Source organism: Tachysurus vachellii, chromosome 5, assembly GCF_030014155.1.
Source record: "Tachysurus vachellii isolate PV-2020 chromosome 5, HZAU_Pvac_v1, whole genome shotgun sequence".
Taxonomy (NCBI): domain Eukaryota; kingdom Metazoa; phylum Chordata; class Actinopteri; order Siluriformes; family Bagridae; genus Tachysurus; species Tachysurus vachellii.
Window position 1 is genome coordinate 7,619,087 of NC_083464.1, and position 17,475 is coordinate 7,636,561.

The 17,475-nt window shown below is 37.9% G+C and overlaps 1 protein-coding gene across 3 annotated transcripts in view; it reads left to right on the plus strand.

The window, feature by feature from the left end:
* The window catches only part of LOC132845556 (RNA-binding Raly-like protein), a 189,497-nt gene extending 173,102 nt beyond the window's left edge, over positions 1-16,395 (plus strand). For all 3 annotated transcript variants that reach the window (XM_060869609.1, XM_060869608.1, XM_060869610.1), the window contains 6 exons: positions 2,619-2,666; positions 3,726-3,907; positions 10,606-10,719; positions 14,440-14,609; positions 15,489-15,523; positions 15,917-16,395. In XM_060869609.1, coding sequence (XP_060725592.1) covers positions 2,619-2,666; positions 3,726-3,907; positions 10,606-10,719; positions 14,440-14,609; positions 15,489-15,521 — 547 coding nt within the window. In that variant the 3' untranslated portion in view covers positions 15,522-15,523; positions 15,917-16,395. The remainder of the gene's footprint in view (positions 1-2,618; positions 2,667-3,725; positions 3,908-10,605; positions 10,720-14,439; positions 14,610-15,488; positions 15,524-15,916) is intronic.
* Positions 16,396-17,475: the final 1,080 nt, after the last annotated feature.

Genomic DNA, 17,475 nt, shown 5'->3' on the forward strand with positions numbered 1-17,475 from the left:
TTGAATATATTTAATGTAGCTGAAATTTAAAGTAAAATGTTCCTTCAAGGCCTTAGATGAACTTTTTTTCATCTTGGCATCTATGCTACAAGTCGCCGGCTGATGACCGCCGTTCTTTCAAAGGATATTTTTCAGTTGGTTTTGGATGATGGTGCTAGACAGCACTGTCTAACACACTGCTCCAAATCTTCCTATATGTGAGATTGAGATCTGATGGGTGTGAAGACCATGATGTGGGATTTACATTATTTTCCATTCTCACCAAACCATTAGGTGATGCCATGTGAATAGGGCGGAGTCATGCTAAAATAGACCACTCCCACCAGGATAGAAATGTTTCAGAGAATAATAAAGGTTTAAGATTTGTTTACAGTTAGTAGAATAACTGTATATTTGTATATGCATGGTATATATATATATATATATATATATATATATATATATATATATATATATATATATATATATATATATACCTTTTCATATACTATAAATAATTAGCAAATGAAATTAATTTTTTATCTACAGTCGTATGCAAAGGTTTAGGAACCCCTGACATTTTCCATGATTTTCATTTATAAATATTTGGGTGTTTTAATCAGCAATTTTATTTTGATCTATCAAATAACTGAAGGTCACAGTAATATTTCAGTAGTGAAATGAGGTTTATTGGATTAACAGAAAATGTGCAATATGCATCAAAACAGAATTAGACAGGTGCATAAATTTGGGCACCCTTGCCATTTTGTTGATTTGAATACCTGTAACTACTTAGCACTGATTAATTGGAACACACAATTGGTTTGGTGGCTCATTAAGCCTTGAACGTCATAGACAAGTGCATCCAATCATGAGAAAAGGTATATAAGGTGGCCAATTGCAAGTTGTTGTTCTCTTTGACTCTCCTCTGAAGAGTGGCAACATGGAAGCCTCAAAACAGCTCTCAAATGACCTGAAAACAAGATTGTTCAACATTATGGTTTAGGGGAAGGCTACAAAAAGTTATCGCAGAGATATAAGCTGTGTGAGGAACATACTGTAGTGAGGAAATGGAAGACCACAGGCACAGTTCTTGTTAAGGCCAGAAGTGGCAGGCCACGTAAAATATTGGAGAGGCAAAGGCGAAGGATGGTGAGAACGGTCAAAAACAGCCCACAGACCACCTCCAAAGACCTACAACATCAACTTGTGCAGATGGTGTCACTGTGCATCATTCAACAATTCAGCAGACTTTGCACAAGGTGAAGCTGTACAGGAGAGTGATGCGAAAGAAGCCTTTTCTGCACACACGCCACAAACGGAGTCACTTGAGGTCTGCAAACGCACATTTGGACAAGTCAGCTTCATTTTGGAATAAGGTGCTATGGAGTGATGAAACAAAGATTGAGTTATTTGGTCATAACAAGGGGCGTTATGCATGGTGGCAAACAACATTCCAACAAAAACACTTTCTACCCACAGTAACATTTGGTGGAGGTTCCATCATGCTGTGGGGCTGTGTGGCCAGTGGGAACCTGGTTAAAGTTGAGGGTCGCATGGATTCCACTCAATATCAGCAGATTCTTGAGAATAATGTTGAGGAATCAGTCACAAAGTTGAAGTTACGCTGGGGCTGGATATTTCAACAAGACAACGACCAAAAACACTGCTCAAAATCTACTCGGGCATTTATGCAGAGGAACATAAAGAGGAACAGTACAATGTTCTGGAATGGCCATCCCAGTCCCCAGACCTGAAGATCATTGAACATCTGTGGGGTGATTTGAAGCGGGCTGTCCGTGCTCGGCAACCATCAAACCTAACTGAACTGGAGATGTTTTGTAAGGAGGAATGGTCCAAAATACATTCATCCAGAATCCAGACACTCATTACAGGCTATAGGAAGCATCTAGAGGCTGTTATTTCTGCTAAAGGAGGCTCTACTAAATATTGATGTGATTTTTCTGTTGGGGTGCCCAAATTTATGCACCTGTCTAATTTCATTTTGGTGCATATTGTGAATATTGTAAACATATCTGCAATTTCATTTTTATACACCATTGAGCTGCTCGGAAGAGTCAACAGACACCAGAAAAGACAATTATTTGCTAATTGCAGGTGTTGTATGACAATCTGGTCTGGTGTTAACATGACTTGACTTAATATATCATTTTAATGTAATTTTAAGTAACTATAATTTAGTATAAGTTTATTGGAATTAATTTAAATTATTGTGATATTTTGTATAGCAGACTGGATAGTGAAACAATTCCATAATGTTTGTTGTCTTATTTATGTTTATTTGTATTGATAAAACTGTATTAAAATTAAGGGGATAATTTGTAAAAATATTATAAAGTGGACTTGTGGGTTTCATCCTCTGGCCAGAAATCTCATTACAAAGCCTCAGAATGAGGCCCACAAATCTACATTAGCCCCTGGCTGTAAAATAAATTTATATAAATCTATAATCCACATACAGTATAAATCTGTATGTAAAGATATACAACAATCGCTATGCTATGGTTTGTTAAATAGTACTTAAATGTAGTTTAATACTTTTAAATAGTGAATATGCTTCTATATGCAAATTAGCGGACGAGACATTAATGTATTTTGCATGTGTGTGTTTTTTTCAGTGGATATGAATTTGACTATGACTACTACCGTGAGGATTTCTATAATCGGTATGTATTCGATTTTCCTTTTCCTCTGTTAGTACACGCCAGTCTTTAAGCAACTCTAACCAATAAGTTGTTTAAGCATTTGAAACTGCTAATGGCTTATTCACTTTAGATGCATCAGTGCAGAATGTAAATCGCATGGCCTTTAACAAAGGTTAGAGGTCAAGAAGAAAAAGAAGAAAGAAAAAAAAAAACCAAAAAAAACAAAGCACTTATTGTTGGCATTTACAGAGTGTTCCACTGGCTTCAGATTCACTCATCCTCAAATTTGTACTTGGAGAAAAAAATCAAATCAAAGCAAATTTTGTGTAAAAATACATTAGAATTGAGTGAATAGAGCATATCCTTATGCTTAAAGACTGTGTGTGTGTGTGTGTGTGTGTGTGTGTGTGTGTGTGTGTGTGTGTGTGTGTGTGTGTGTGTGTGTGTTTTTTCCCCTCTAATTCCCGTGCTTATGATCAAGGCCTTTATCAGTGGAGACATTTTCTAAATGTCATCCAGGCTGAGAAACACTGTGCAGAGAAAGCACAAGTGTGTGAGTGTGCGTGTAGAGCACATAGCTCAGTCTGACATTTCCCTGTGTCTCTGTTCTCTCCTCTTTCCTTTGAAGATTCTTGAAAACTACACCACTGCCGTGTATAAAGATCTACCGAAGATAAATGAACAGTGTGCAGCCGGAGCATCTAGACATTTCTCGGGAAGTCACATAGGGAGATATTTTGAGAAGCCTTGTTCAGGAAAGCTCAGTTATTGAGCAATCAAAGATTAATTGTGAAATCTGCAGCAGGGCTTATGTCTTCAGAAACTGTCAAATCACAGAGTTAACACTTATCTGGATAAAACAGTGTGATGCAGTGACATATACGTGCCGTTTCGATATGAAATCAAATCTGCATCCAATCTCGATCCTGCATAATTCCTGCATAGATTTAGCAAAGCCAGTTCAGCTCATGAAGACATCAATATCTATTTAATGAGTTGAATAATATGTGTCGGAGAGGGAAATTACTCGATTCCTGCCTCGCAGATGTGCTGTGAGATCACTTTTGTTTTGTGTCTCAGGCTTTTTGACTATCATGGACGGGTGGCCCCACCACCACGGGCTGTCATCCCTCTGAAACGCTCGCGTGTCGTGGTGCCATCAACGCGAAGAGGAAAGACTTCTTTCTCCATCAAAACCTCCACTTCTTCGTCTTCACGGCCACCCTCGTCCTCCTCCTCCTCCTTTTCCGCCGGCCTCAAGCGTAAGTCCAGATGGCAGACACGAATCTCTGCACTGCAGAGACCAAAACATAATTTCCAGGCCAAGTTCAAGACTTTGAACCACCATACCACCATAATAAGCAACATTAATTTAAGCAGCAATAGCAGCTTTTGAAATAATACCTTTGGGTGTTACTTTAATAACATCATCTTGGGCACAGTCCAAGAGCTGTATTAAAAATGTGGATATGTTCACTAAATAGGTCATCTAAAGCAGAGGAAATGAGTCAATATCTACACTTTTTTTATTATTCTGTGGAAAGCCAAGGTAGATTTGCAAGGCTGCAATGACTCAAGCTGTGCTGGTATTAGCGTGTGCCTAATTACTGTTCTTTTGCAATGCCAGCTTAACTGCTAGTTTATTAATGCAACTTTACTGCAAGGTTATTGTTATATTGTTCATTAATATTAGCAATGGAACAGGCTAGGTGGTACAGGTCATGGACTCTCTCTCTCTCTCTCTCTCTCTCTCTCTCTCTCTCTCTCCCTTTTATAATATGCAAATAGCCAAAAAGGAAAATGGATTTCTTCATTCATGTCATTGGAGTTATGTATTGATTTCCCTCAAAGGAGCAAATGCATGTCTGTCGATGTCATCAGCCGCCTCTTGGCTGAAATTGTCACTTTGATTCAGAATTGGCTGTGCCGCATTTCCCATCGGTGATTCATGGAAGGCAGAGCATGCCACATTCCATATGCCTGTAATTTACATTCAATTGCACAATTTTAGATTCTCATCTCCAGCCCATATGAACTAAGCGAGTTGGGCGGTGCTCTCTTTTCATCTGGAAGTTAGGTCTGAAGATTGCTTTTGTGTTCCACTCTGAGCTCTGTGTATAGTGACTTCTCCAGGGCTCGGCTTGAAGAAATTCACCATGGCTACATGCACAAAACACACATTGTTTGCTTTTATCTTTATCTCTCCCAAGCTTACATCTGTGTCTATGAGAGTAGCTCACAATCTGCCTCAGACTGAAGATTATACTCTGCAGAGGCCATGGGGGCATTAAAGAAATCTAAAATTAGCACTGAAATTTCTTCTCAGTGCAGTGACCTTTGATATATTTTTTTATGGAGATGAATCCACACTGAAATGGAGATGAAACGGTGAGAGATTACTATGTTTACTATCACTGAATCTGCACTTCTTTTGAATGCATAAACAAGGGCACTAGACCTGAATTCATTCTTTTTCTTATCATACAGCATTGATTTTTTTTTGTGGCCCAGGGCTGTGGTGTTTCTGATATTTCTGTTATCTACATTGCATGTTATACAGTGCATGTTGTTATATTGCAGTCTGGTTCGTTAAAATTAATTTTAATACCCCATACCCCATTATGACAATTGAAAACAGAATTTTAGAAATGTCTGTATCACATGTACATAAGTATTCAGATCATTTACTCAGTACTTATAGTTGAAGCACCTTTGGCAGCAATTACAGCCTTGACTCTTTTCGGGTATGACTCGACAAGCTTTGCCCACTTGGACTGGGGGAATTTTTGCCATTCTTCTTTGCAAATCCTCTCAAGATCGGTCAGGTTGGATGGGGACTGTCAGTGGACAGCCATTTTCAGGTGTCTGGGCCACTCAAGATATTCACAGAGTTGTCCCTAAGCCATTCCTCTGTTGTCTTGGCTGTTGCGTAATACCCAAAAAGACTAAAGGCTGTAACTACCGGAAAGGTGCTTCAACTAAGTACTGAGTAAAGGGTCTGAATACTAATGTACATGTGATATGTCAGGGTTTTGTTTTTCTTTTTTTCTTTTTAATACATTTCCAGACATTTCTAGAATTCAGTTTATCATTATTAAAAAAAAAGATTAAAGCCAAATATTTTGCTTTTGGCTAGCAATGTGAAGGTTATTGTAGTAAAGGGCATTCTTCTATATTCACATTTTGCCAAACTTACTGTAACCCTTTTAGGTTTTAACTAAAACCTTTCTTAAGAAAAAAATATCTCCCACCAGTACTTCAGATTTACCTCAGATTGTGTACAGGTAAAATGTGTGTCCTTGCCTGATGTTGAGGGATCTGGGGACAGTAGAGTGATGTCACTTCTGCTTGTTTCTGTCCGAATGCCTTCTGAGCTTTAGCTACATACTGTATATGTTCAAATGCATAGGGCGAATAATTATTTACTGCAATAACTAAGACAGGGTGATGTATTAAACCTTAAAAGTTACTCTTACCTCCTACCACTGAAAATTTGTGTTATTCCAATTTCGGCAACAATTAAAATTTTTAATATATCACCAAACACACTGCATGCTTTATAACCATTTACAGTATTTTTATTGTCGTGGAATGTCTGTGAGTCAAATTGTTTGTTATTACATAGTTTATATCAGCTATAAACAGACATTCACCAGCTTGTCTTTTTCAACTAATGAAAACTAATGAAAACTAAATTGCACTGAGGTGTGAATGAGTACGTGAATGTGTGTATAAGGTGTTCTGTGATGGACTGGTGTCCAAGCTCAGGATCCGTTCTGCAGTGCGGAGGCTTATCCATCTTTAAACACACAAATAGCTGTAGTGCTAACTGCATTGTGTTGTATTAAGAAGTCACCTCAGATGATGAATTGATGGCATCATTACTGATTGCTTTTTATCCATTGGGAGACTTGAATAGATAGCTTTAAACTGAAATCTATATGAAATGCACAGGAGCTGACTTGATTGATGTATAACATACATTCAGAGAAAAAGAGACCTTTCTTGAGAGGTTTGTAATGAGTACTTTGAAGATCTAAATGAAAAGGTAAACGTGTGTTATTTTTTCATAGAAATTCTATTAGGATTATGAATACAATTATACAGTTTCAATAACACTCAAGTAAAATATGAATGCCCACAAACTTACTTTATTTAATCTATTTATTAAGACTTTATTGGACTCAAGAAGCAGAGTGTGCTTCAGATGTTCCTCTGGCAAAAATGCTTCAAATATAAAATAGGGCTATTTTTTTTATCTAGATAAATAAAAGCCATGTTTTTCCCACAATGTATGTTCATCCAGGATAAACATTATTAAATAAATTGCACATTTCATATTACATTAGCAAGACAGAGTGTTCATGGATAAAATCAAAGTAAGTGCTGTTACTTAATGGCCACCTTTTAGAACCATTATGGACCTCCGCAGATTCCTGGGCTTTGCAAATGTTATAGGAGATTTATTTGTGGATTCTGCTCCATACCTGCTTCTCAGACATAATGTACTATACAGAGTGAACGGAGGAACGTGCAAACTAGCCTGGGATTTCCATGCCGAGCAAGAGAGAAGCATTTCTCAAAGGATTTATTTGCTTTATTCAATATGAGAAATATTAAAGGACTCAGGAACCGAGTGAGAATGAGTTAAACTGTGATACCCACATGAGCATGTGTGTTTAAATTTATACACTTTACTCCACTCTAGGGACAGCTGTGGAATAGTGACTGAGTGACAAGCTTCTCTAAGAATGTCCCCATGTAGCTTCATGTCTCACATGACTATCATGTTGATAGTAGAGCATCTTCTCTCTCTCAGATCATCCAGATGACACTGACTAGTTCTGAAGGATGTCACAGGCCATTTCCGTGTCTGACACGGATATAGCATCAAAGGCGTGTTTCTGCTCAGTTCCAGCGACAATCCCTGCACTCCTACGTATGATCACTGTCATCTCTTTACCTCCTGCGGGAGGCAGAGGCATGACAATGTGTATATTTATATACCGATTTTTTTTAAACTATATTTTAATCTGTTCATTCCAAGCTACTTATGTGCACTGTGTTGCAGAGGATAAAAGCTGACACGCTATACTAAGCTGACATCTGTAGACAGATACATGGGCCTGTTTTTAGCTGATGAGGGCAGCTACAATCGTTATCAATAAAGTAGTCAAATATTTAAACCGTTTTGTTAAGTTGTTATGATGCGCTTGATCAGACAAGCAAGCAAAACTGTCAGATTTTATGCAAGATGGATTTTTGTTTCAGTTTCTTATACCTGTCTGTTAACAGGATTTAAGGATTTCCGTAAAGTAATACAAATCACATTTAAACACAGCTCTGGAACATAAGCAGCCTGCAATGTTGTTGTTTTTAATAGATGATATGATCTGATTAGTGCTGGGTTTGAATTTTAAATGTTTAACAATACATACTGTGGCCATTGTAGCAACTCGCAGTTGCAATGGGCTGAACATAGTGAAAAAAATGCTCTTTTAATGAGGGTGAGGTGAGGAGTGTGAAGAAGTAGTGTGCTCTGTGGTTGTGGTTTCCAGGCAGGGCTGAGTAGTCGACAAGGCAGGACAAAGCAGCTTCAGGGAGCATCATCCTGGAATGGAGAGGACAGCATTCAGCAGTTATTACTGCAAAAGCAACTGGCTTAGCTTAGCTTGTATGCTGCATTCTAGTCTCTGTGCTTCTGCTGGAGGGTAAATGATTGCGTCTTCTCTGATTGGCTACCCACCTTGAGTGCTTCTGCCGCCCTGCCATACAACCATGTGCCTTCTTACTTTCCATAACAACAGGGGTGCTTAAGTGGCGCTGTCCTTTCAGCACCCGGGTGGAAGTCGTGCAAGGAGCGTGTTTGTAGAGTGCAAGAAGCTGCATGTAGGTGGCGTGGGCTCCACTGTCACAACATGTAAACATAAATCTTGTTCAGTTATTCAAGAACTGCTATAGATGCACTACTATGTAAGTAGGTAAAATATGTAAAACTCTGTAAGTGATGAATAAAAATTTGGTCCACTAATTGGACTGTAATAGGTAAATATCTAAAGATAAATGCCAAATGGTGGACAAGCCATTAAGATATTACGAGTTTTCTTGGTGGGTCGTTGCATGTTTTTTTTCCATGTGCTTTGTGGTAATCGATCAAAAAATATCCTCATGCTAGTTAAGTAGGTCAGGGATTAAGCTAAAAAAAGAAAGAAAGCTAATAAAGTGAGCTAATAAAGAAAAAAATCAGTTCCAGTTGGTTTGGTCTGTTTCTTTATTTAAGTGAAATTGCACACTAATTTAAGTGCTCGGTGAAGATCATTAAAGGTCTTTAATCATTATTTAAAGATGACTCAGCCTATCCTTTGAGTGTATCAGCCGGGTGTTTTTTTGTTGTTGTTGTTTTGTTTTATTCTGTTTTTTACTCATTCCACTAAGACACTAACACTCAAAGACTTGAAATTGGTTGTCAACAAATTTCCTGTATGTGTTTCCTATGAAACAATATTGGAGAGAATGTGCAAAAGCAGAGAAAACGATGCAGCAAAAAGCTGAATTTACATCCAAAATGTGGTGATAGTTAGAATGAATAATCCAACAGTGTTTTTGTTGATTTGTTTATCTAAAGTTAAATGTTGGCTGGCAAGAAAGAACAAAATTACTGAAGTAATCAATGGGATATTTGAATAATTGTTTAACCTTTCGCACATTGTTTTTGATAGCTTTTTTATGTGAAAACAGGCAATACTGGGAGGAAGTAGAGCATTTAGTAATCTCTACAGTAGTGTCTCCTTATCCTTTAGTACAAGTTAATTATCATCTGTTGTATTTTTTGGACAAAGGGGGCCGTTTGAATTTTCTTAACTCTTTTTTATTCCCAGTCCCTCCCATGAATTTCTGTATAGTCTACGAGGGTTAATGTCTGTAGTATAAATAAATAACCAAAATGCCACTTCATAGAAACATGGTTCACTTCCTGCCATTTACATTTACATAAACATCGAGTCATTTGGTAGAGCCTGTTATCCATAACAACTTGCAGAACATGAAAACATCTGAAGGTGAAGTCATCTGCTAAATCTGTAAGGATTAGTCATGCAAGTGAAAAAGAGGTCTATAGTAATCTCAGTACATCATTATCATGAAGCCAGAGTACAAACTTATAAATACAGAAATAAAAAAATGAAGGTCATACTGTATACAAGGCAGTAAGTATACATACTGTATACAAGGCATTCACCTACCTACTTCAACAGTAACAAAATCTGAAGTATGATATACTCAAGTTCAAAAGATCTTTAATAAAACAACATAGCATGGGCTTTTATAACCCAGTAATCCATAACTGACAAAAAGAAAACTGCTGGCCAATATTTTTTCCACTGCTGAATGAAAACCAAGTCGTCTTTTAGGACTTTGCTTTAGTTAGCTCGGTTTGCTTTTAAATTACGGCTTTTTATCGATCCAGGTGTCTAGAGGGTTATAGACCTCAATTCAGGCCCCACTCGGGGAGTAGATTTATAAAAATCACAATCAATATCGTGAGATCTGAAGAACAACATTTATATAGCCTTTACCTCTTCACAATCGATAAGGTCAACCAGACTGTATTGTGTAAAAACCACTGTGCTAATCAAATATGACCTGTTTCATTGAGAAATCTGTTCCTAGAGAACAATCTCAGGCCTATTACTCTGAATTTGATAGCTTGCTTTTTTTCTTCAAGTTATTTCTTTTCCTTAGTTGAGTCAGTTGTGATTAAGATGTGCAGCCAGAGTTTCAAAGAAAGTATTATAGTGGTTTAAATTAAACACTGCTGTGGAGGAATATTTTGCATGTGTGCGGTTTAGGAAGCCAGGATTAAATCATGGATTTATTAAAAAAAAAAAAAAAAAAGTAGTATGATTACGAAGCCAGATTTTTATCACGTTTTGTGGTGTTTGTGTTTTATCTGCTTGTGCAGTGAAGACGGATCAGCTCCAGACAATCAAGCGTGAGCTGACTCAGATCAAGCTGAAGATCGACTCTCTCCTGGGCCGTCTGGAGAAGATAGAGAAGCAGCACAGAGCCGAAGCGGGTAAGAAGGGTAGTCTGGACCTAACAGGGACAAACAGGAGTTGGTCAGGGAAGAGGGGAGTAAATGAAGATCACATACAAACAATCAATCTCTCTGACAGGCTAGGAGATATCAGGCTTGAGCGCTCTGTCATAATGGAGGTTATGTGACAACATAGTGATATAAGAGGAGGGATTTTTTTATACAAAAAGCCAAAAGTAGAGGATATACTGTATAACAGAACAGGGAGAGAACCTGAGCTTGTATACATCCAGAAATCCGGAGCTTCTTTAGAGGAATCTTACCTCTTATTCCATATTTATCATAAAATAACAGTTTGTTCAAATATACATTATTGTTATTACAGTTACACCTGCATATTTATGTAGTTATCTAATAATTCCATCATTTGATATCAGCACAAAGCAGAAAATCATGCAGATACTGGTCAAGAGCTTCAGCTAATGTTCACCTCAAACATCAGAATAATGGAAAAGTGTGATCTTTTACTGTGGCATTGTTGCTGGTCCCAGATGAGCTGGTTTATTTATTTAATAAACTGCTGGCATTTTCACACACACAACAGTCTCTAGAAACAAATACTGTGTGCTTTCCATCTGCATCTGAAACCTTTTTGTTGATCAGAGCAGAATGACCAAACTGGCCTGAGCTGACAGGAAGTCTACAATAACTCATATAAGCAGTCTTTACAACCAGGGTGAGCGGTAAAGCATCTCAGCATGCACAGCAGATCGAACTCTGAGGTTGATGGCCTACAACAGCAAAAGAACATAACATGTTCAATTCCTGTTAGCCAAGAACAGGAATCTGTAGCTATCATAGGGTACACACTCAACAAAAATCGACATTTCATTTATTTTTTTTCTTCAATTGCAAAGTTCTGTGTATCTGTGCTTAAGATATGCCTTATATTCCTGCGCTCATGGAGTGGAGCCTAATGTAATATTCAGCTGTTGTAGCCAGTCCATCTCAAGTTTGATATGCGTGCATATCTGTCCATTTTCCTCAGACCTCTCTTCAACAGCAAGCTGTTTACCTCAGCTTTCTCTTGTTTGCTTGTTTGTTTTATGCTCTATTCTGTATAAACTCTAGACACTGTTGTGTGGGAAAATCCCAGGAGATCAGCAGTTAATCAAATACTCAAACCAGCCCTTCTGGCTCCAACAGGGACGGTTAAAGTCACAGAGATCAGATTCTTTATTCTGATGTTTTAGATGAACATTTACGGATGATCTTGGCCTGTATCTGCATGATTTTATGCATTGGTCTTCTCCTACATGATTGTCTGGTTTCATTCATTCATTCATTTTCTACCGCTTATCCGAACTACCTCGGGTCACGGGGAGCCTGGCGTCATTGGGCATCAAGGCAGGATACACCCTGGACGGAGTGCCAACCCATCACAGGGCACACACACTCTCATTCACTCACACAACCACACACTACGGACAATTTTCCAGAGATGCCAGTCAACCTACCATGCATGTCTTTGGACCGGGGGAGGAAACCGGAGTACCCGGAGGAAACCCCCGAGGGGAGAACATGCAAACTCCACACACACAAGGCGGAGGCGGGAATCGAACCCCGACCCTGGAGGTGTGAGGCGAACGTGCTAACCACTAAGCCACCGTGCCCCCTGCCAGTACGTTAAAGGATACTCCAACAGAGATATGGTTAAATGGTTAAATACAATTAAATTCATTTGATTTACAGTCTTAAAAATAAACGTGCCACAAACATCAATACCAAACTGAATACCGAGTAAAATACTGTAGAAGAGTAAATATAAAATTCTACAAATTCTATCAGTATGGTTTCTGTAGTAGATCCTACTGTATCATTTATGTAAATTATTTAGCTGAAGGCAGCTCAGAGACCTGGGACTAGCTAAGGGGCTCAGACATAAGGTGAGAAAGGAGAGAGTATTCACAGAATTTTGTGGATTTTTCATTTTATTTACCCTCTCTGCTCTGATTAGTGCACTGATTAGTGCTCTCACTTTAAATTCAAGACAGATGTCACATCTGTACAGAGTCCATGGCACTATGGTAATTTGATGCACCAGTGCAAAACAAAACATAACCACATCAAATTTATATTTATAATCAGAAATCATTACACATTAAAAAGGTAACTGTTGATACCATTTAGTCATGCCTTGGCAGAGATCAGTAAGTAATTTGACCTTTTTGTAATTGAATACATTTATGAATTAGAAAAAAAACTTCTTCCTTTGTTTCCAAAATAAGCCTGATTATAATAATGTGAATAATGTAAAAATCACCACAAATGTCCTATTAGTAGAAGGACCCTTTTAAAGGAAAATAATTATTTAATTGCAATGTCTCAACAACAAAATGGCTAAAGATACAGTTAGAAGATCCAAAAGCCCATTTTCCTCAAAAATCCTATATTATATCCTACAGTACATCCTATTATATAACTAAAGTGCCTGACAGTTTGAGGTAAACACAGTATTTTACCCTCAAACACATTTTGAACAATTTAAATACACTTACAAATTATTAAATAGTATCTGAAGTGATAGGTAAATACATTGATATGTTATCAATGTTTCTGTACTAATCGTGCTTGACCGTTTTTTTGTATATGTTCATTATCGCAACACCGTTAAAAACTCCAGCTAAACTTATTACATTCAGCTGTAACTACTGCAAACGAGTGCTTGGATATTAAACCTTATACACATTTCCTTTGAAAACAGAGCTAAAGCACACCGTGCACACATTCTCATTTTTCAAGGCCTCAGTTTTGTGTCTCGTTGGCACAATTAGAAGCTGTGCTTCTAATATAGTACATTAGCATATTAAATAAACAAACGGAAAGAATAGTTGTTTTTGTGACCAGTTCTTCTGCTTTTTCATTCATGCTTAAGCCGTACACTTTCTCTCTCTCTACGTATGAAATAACAGATTTAAAGATAATTGTGTTGTTTTATCGTCTGGCAGCTAATAAATGTTACTTAAACCTATAATGTTAAACTGAGAAATTTGCAGCGATTACGTGATTGACACAATTGAAATGTTTAGCATCTATATTGTGTCTTGGATCATGACAATCATCCTCAGTATATTTATTAATACAAAATAACACTACTTTTAGATGTTTTTTCTGTCTTTCTTCTCATTCCTGTATTGCTGTATTTATATAAATTGTATTTTTTAGCCCTCGTAAAACTTTTTTACACTTAAGGAAAAGTTGGAAAAAAATTAATTTGAAACAAGTTGATGCAATTTTTTGGCATTTTCAGAAATACACATGGGAAATTTTAATAACCTGAATGCTCTACCCAGAAATTCAAGTTAAGCACCTGCACTTAAGTAAACTCTGACTATGGAGATCTTTCCCTGCATACAGATTGATGTAACTTTTGAACTTGCATTTCGACGCTGTATATGGTCCATGGTGTGGAGAGAACAAGCACCAGAAATCAGACTTTTCAAAAGTTGCCCAGAGGTCTTTGATAACAAGTCTCTACAAAACAGTGTTTCATATGTCATGTCCCTACAGACTAATTAGCAGTTTTGCAGATAGGGTCCTTTATCTCAGGAATGATTGATATCTCCTTTTTGTGCCAGCATGCCACTGTCAGTTCTTGTCTTATTGTCTTTTTTCTTATGCATTTACTCTCTCTCTCTCTCTCTCTCTCTCTCTCTCTCTCTCTCTCTCACTCAAACTCTCTCTATATATCTCTCTCAGAGGCTCAGAGGAAATATGAGGATAACTGTGACTCGCTACATGAGGAGTCCGTATCAGAGACGGCAGAGAACTCGGCTGAGGAGGCTGGCGAAGGGACGCTAGATGCAGAGGCTGGAGAGATGACCGACGGAGGAGAGGACGACTACGACGAAGAGGGTAGCACTGATCCGGTACGGTCAGCTCCTTGGGGGTCAGAGAGACAGTATAGGTCTTGTCACATTTGACAGCAGCGAGCGTTCACTCCCTCCCCTCTATTAAACATAATGCGGTGGAATTATTCATGACCGTAGATCTGAGGGCCGTGTCAGAGATGTGTCACGTCTATCAATGCCACTTGGCACACACGGTAATTAAAAGCGAGTGCAAAGTGCAGTCTAGCTGTATGAAGAGAGAAACAGATAGGGTGGCTATGTTGCATAGATGCAGACATTTGCTGTCGTTAAACGGAGGAAATGAGTCAGGGAGCGCGCAAAGGGAGGGAGCGGCTAAGCATCTAAGAGAAGCCACAGATAATATAACCATGAAAGCAGCCATGCGCTCATATTTAGTGTCTAATATATCACATAATTCACAGCTTTTAAAGATGATATCTTTGAAAACACTAATAGAGTTATTTGTAGACTCCTTTATTTGGGTTAATTGAGCTTCAGCAATCTGCACAAAGTCAGAGAAACTCTGAGACGTGACTCTGTCTATCTCGTATTCACACACCTACTTCAGAGGAATAATGACTGTCTCGCCTGGGGTTCTTCTGTGGTTCAGTGAGGCCACATACTCTGTTATATTTATTAGCCCATTTAAAGGGCAGCCTGAATGAATCACGAGTGGTATGAACACTTCTCTCACTAATGGAAGATAATATTTTTCAGAAGCAGACTGTTCCTTCAGACAGTCATCCTCTATCAAGGTCACAGTCATCACTGATAACAAATGGACTGAAGGGAGACGTCTAATTTTTTTTTTGTCTGCCAGACAGCTTGACTTTACCATGAGAGAAGAATATGTTGTGTTAGACTGTTTTGTAATCTTTCATGTTTTTTTTTTTTCAGATAGAGAACCATGTGTCTGATATTGACAACTAAAGGTAAGGTGATTGCATCCATGAATATTTATATATTTTTAGTCTAAGCACATGTGATTTTAATGCATATTAGTTGTACTTCTTGAAAACAATCCAAGGGTAAAGAAAATTAAAAAAAAAAAAATTAAAGAAAATGAGCCAATTACCATCACTGTTGCAGATGGTATGCAGATTTTATTATTTGAATATATAACAAACTAATTAGATCTAATTGTTTGGTCAATAAAACCTGCTGTAGTTAAACAATAGAATGCCTTATTAGCCAGGCTACAACCTACAGTATTTTTTCTTTATAGGAACATTTATATTAAAATCATTTACAGTATGTAAATATTGGACAAGACATTTCTTTTTGTCACAATACCATGCTCTATGCAAAGTCTTTTCTTCTGCCAGGCCATGCCAACTGGGAAATCAACGCTGCTTTGTAACTGCAGCGTTTGGGGGAAGGAAGGATGACATGAAACTGTGGGAAGAGCTTCAAAAAAAAGGGAAAAGAAAAAAGAACTAATAAATCAACTTTTAAAGAGACAATGAGAGCAGGTGTATGATTGGTCTTGGTGAGAAGCAAAGCAGCGCACACTCATGGACAAATCTCTCGCGGCCAGGCGTTATCAATCGCTCAGCATTTCACTGGCCTTCATTTGATTACCTTGAAATATTCATTCGTTCAGAGGACGGAGCTTAACGTTGCTTGTATAGAGTGAAAATAAAAATGAACTGCTGAGAGCTGATTACATGCTTTTTAAAGTGGTTTTACACATATATTATGATTTGTCGTGGCATTAAACGATGCATAATCTAGGTTCTCCATGCGTAATGTTCCAGCTTGAATATTTCAGTTTTATTTTCATTAAATATCTGAATGAATTCAACATTTTTGTCTGTGTGAGAATTCATGTAAATAAAGTGGAACTGTGTGTGTATGTGTGTGTGTGTGTGTGTGTGTTGGGGGGTATAATGTTAAAGAGAATGCAGTGCTGTTATTAAGACAAGAAGATTTATCATCGTTCCTCACCTCACACATTTCTTCCATTGGATCTTTCCATTCTGCAGTGGAGGAAAGCAGATGCTGCTGTGGCTGCTGTGGCTTCCCTCCGGCAAACACTGCCATGTGTCTGTTTGCAGTCATACTCATCTCTCTCTTTCTCTAATTCCCTCTTTGTCCTCCTTTCATTTTGTCCTCCCTCCATCTTTCTCTTTTGCCATATTGCCATTTTCTTACCAGCCCCTGAGCTCATTCTCATTCTTTTCTCCAGCTTCTCACAGTGCTGTTTAATAACCGCCTCAGGTGTGCCGTCCCCATGCAAGCTTTCAGCAGTGGTGATTATATTTACTTTAATGTTCTATTGTTCACACCCCATTAATTCACTGATGTCCAAACATTTGGTTGGTTTCTCAAACCAGTGCTGCATCTGCGCCGAAATGACAAATCCCCCTTCGGTCAATCCAGAAAACTAGCCCAAAGACTTTCAGCACTGTACTGCCATATCACATCTGTAGATTGGCCACATCTGTCCTGGGAAATGTCACTAAATTAACTAGCATTTGTTCCATGTTTCTCCTTTTACCCTGTTTAGACTTGTGTGTTTTATTATGTATGTTTATGTGCCATTTGCATTGCATTGCATTGCATTGCAGCTTTCTTTCTTGTGCGTATATGTTCGTGTGAGAAGAGAGTAATTATCCAAACCTCAGATGTTTCTACACATTCAGCATGTTTAATGGATGATAAACTACAGTTATACCACATCTCATTTATTCACTGATTGGAGTTACACCATATTGATAGTGGACTCTATTTTTGTATGGCAAATTTTGATGGCTTTAGAAAGCTTGTTTTGTTTTGTTCTGTTTTCTCTCAATGTCCTAACTATCTGTCTTGCATCTGATCTCTGTATAATGTAACAGAGAACGTAAGGAAACTGATAGAACAAATAAAAAAAAAAGACATG